The 2,218-nt window shown below is 60.3% G+C and overlaps 1 protein-coding gene across 2 annotated transcripts in view; it reads left to right on the forward strand.

Annotated features, from left to right (window-relative positions):
- The first annotated feature begins 954 nt into the window (after positions 1 to 954).
- Ntsr1 (neurotensin receptor 1) overlaps positions 955 to 2,218 on the forward strand; it is a 44,143-nt gene continuing 42,879 nt past the window's right edge. For both annotated transcript variants that reach the window (XM_021156860.2, XM_021156861.2), the window contains exon 1: positions 955 to 2,107. In XM_021156860.2, coding sequence (XP_021012519.1) covers positions 1,394 to 2,107 — 714 coding nt within the window. In that variant the 5' untranslated portion in view covers positions 955 to 1,393. The remainder of the gene's footprint in view (positions 2,108 to 2,218) is intronic.

A 2,218-nucleotide genomic window follows, 5' to 3' on the forward strand; every position in this document is an offset into this window, starting at 1 on the left:
GAGAGAGCCAAGTGGGGAAATAGAGGCAAGGGCCCTGGGGCAAGCAAGATGGCAGCAAGCCTGGAAGCTCTGGCCAGCGCCCCTGCCAAAGAGGACAAGATGAAAAGACCTTTGTTCCCCGGGTCCCTGACTGGGGCAGGGTCCCCTGAGAAAAGCTGTGCTGGGCCGAGTGCACAGGCTTCAGGGTTTCCTGCAAGGACAGACGCAGCTCTGTGTCGCCCACAAACCTGCCCTTCCCCTCTGAAACACGACAGGGCACCAGCTCTGAGAGTCACTGCTAGTAACCAAATCCAGGTGACTACAGAAGGGCAGAAGGTCCCATCATACCCAAAGGCAGCTAAGACCGTGGGACTGCCCGGGCCTGCGTGGAGAGATGGGCTGTTCTGCCTTCCTGCTCTATGCTTTCCTTCACCAGACCCTTCACAGACTAGAGGGCCCCCTGGGTGCTTCTGGCACCCCACAGGCACCCAGAAGAGAGGAAGTCGAGGCAGTTGTACAAAGGCCCTGACATACCAGCAGGGTGCCGCCTCCTTCTCCGCCTTCCCCTCGAGAACACCATCGTGTCCCTAAGGGAGCTGAAGGCGGCTAAGGGTAGCTTTCTTTCTGGGGTGGGAGAAGTTGGGACCAACGATCGTGAAAGAAAGATCGTGCCGCCCAGGAGAGGTTGAAAGGAAAGATCCAATAATCCCCTCATTCTCCCTCGCCTGGTAGGGAATTCTGCTTCCTGGGGTACTCATCCTAGCCCAGGTGGTCCCCGGGAGCGTGCAGGAGCAACCGTCAGCCAGTATCCGGGTGGGGAGGGGACAGTGGCTGTGGCGTCTCTGACTCTCCAACACCCACCCTCCTCCACTGCTGGGCGCGCCGCGCAGCCGCCAGCTCAGTGGAAGCGCGAGGAGCCCGGCAGGCTCCGGCGCAGCAGGAGGTGTGCGAAGTCGGGTGCGGNAAGAGCTCCAAGCAGAAGAGGGAGAACGAGGGTGAGCACGCTGGGCAGCCGTGCGTGCGCTCTGCTCTGCGCCACAGGCTCGCCCAACGAAGCACAAGCCAGCAGGGTCGCGGTTCTGAGGACATCGCTGCCACCCAGGAGTGCAGAGAACCAACCACAGAATCTGGAGGTCGGTAGCAGCCCCGATCTAGGCAGGCTCGGAGCCAGGGGGTTGCCGAGGAAGAACCGGAAAGCAGACCCCAGACTCTGAAGGAGAAAGAAGAGTAGATCCCTGAGCCGGCACGTCTCGAGCCCCAGAGCTCCCAGGATCTCCTGGATAGCGGGCTTCGCCGCCGGACGGCACGCCCCCCTTAGCTTCCACACCCTCTCCTCTGAGCGCCTCCTCATCTGCCCCTGGAGGGACTTTCACCTTCAAAGGTGCAGGACAAAGCCGCATATCCGGCGCCCACCATGCACCTCAACAGCTCCGTGCAGCAGGGAGCCCCCAGTGAACCTGGTGCCCAGCCCTTCCCACGGCCACAGTTCGGACTGGAGACGATGCTCCTGGCGCTCAGCTTGAGCAATGGTTCTGGCAATTCCTCAGAATCCATCCTGGAGCCCAACAGCAACCTGGACGTGAACACTGACATTTATTCCAAGGTGCTGGTGACNGCTGTATACCTGGCACTTTTTGTGGTGGGCACTGTGGGCAACTCGGTGACAGCCTTCACTCTAGCGCGGAAGAAGTCTCTGCAGAGCCTGCAGAGCACTGTGCATTACCACCTGGGTAGCCTGGCACTGTCTGACCTGCTCATCCTGCTGCTGGCCATGCCCGTGGAGCTGTACAACTTCATCTGGGTGCACCATCCCTGGGCCTTTGGGGATGCTGGCTGCCGTGGCTACTATTTCCTGCGAGATGCCTGCACCTATGCCACAGCCCTCAATGTAGCCAGCCTGAGTGTGGAGCGCTACTTGGCCATCTGCCATCCCTTCAAGGCCAAGACCCTCATGTCCCGCAGCCGCACCAAGAAATTCATCAGTGCCATATGGCTAGCCTCNGCGCTGCTGGCTGTACCCATGCTTTTCACCATGGGCCTGCAGAACCGCAGTGCCGATGGCCAGCACCCTGGTGGGCTGGTGTGCACACCCACGGTGGACACAGCCACCGTCAAGGTCGTCATCCAGGTAAGAACATCTAAAAGGGGACTCTCTGAGCTGTGGCACATTAGAGGGCACACCAGGGCAGCCGGTTTCCCGTCTGGCTGTTTCTTTCTATTGGAGCCACACAGAGACTTT

The sequence above is a fragment of the Mus caroli genome, chromosome 2 (genome assembly GCF_900094665.2).
Source record: "Mus caroli chromosome 2, CAROLI_EIJ_v1.1, whole genome shotgun sequence".
In the NCBI taxonomy this organism is placed as follows: domain Eukaryota; kingdom Metazoa; phylum Chordata; class Mammalia; order Rodentia; family Muridae; genus Mus; species Mus caroli.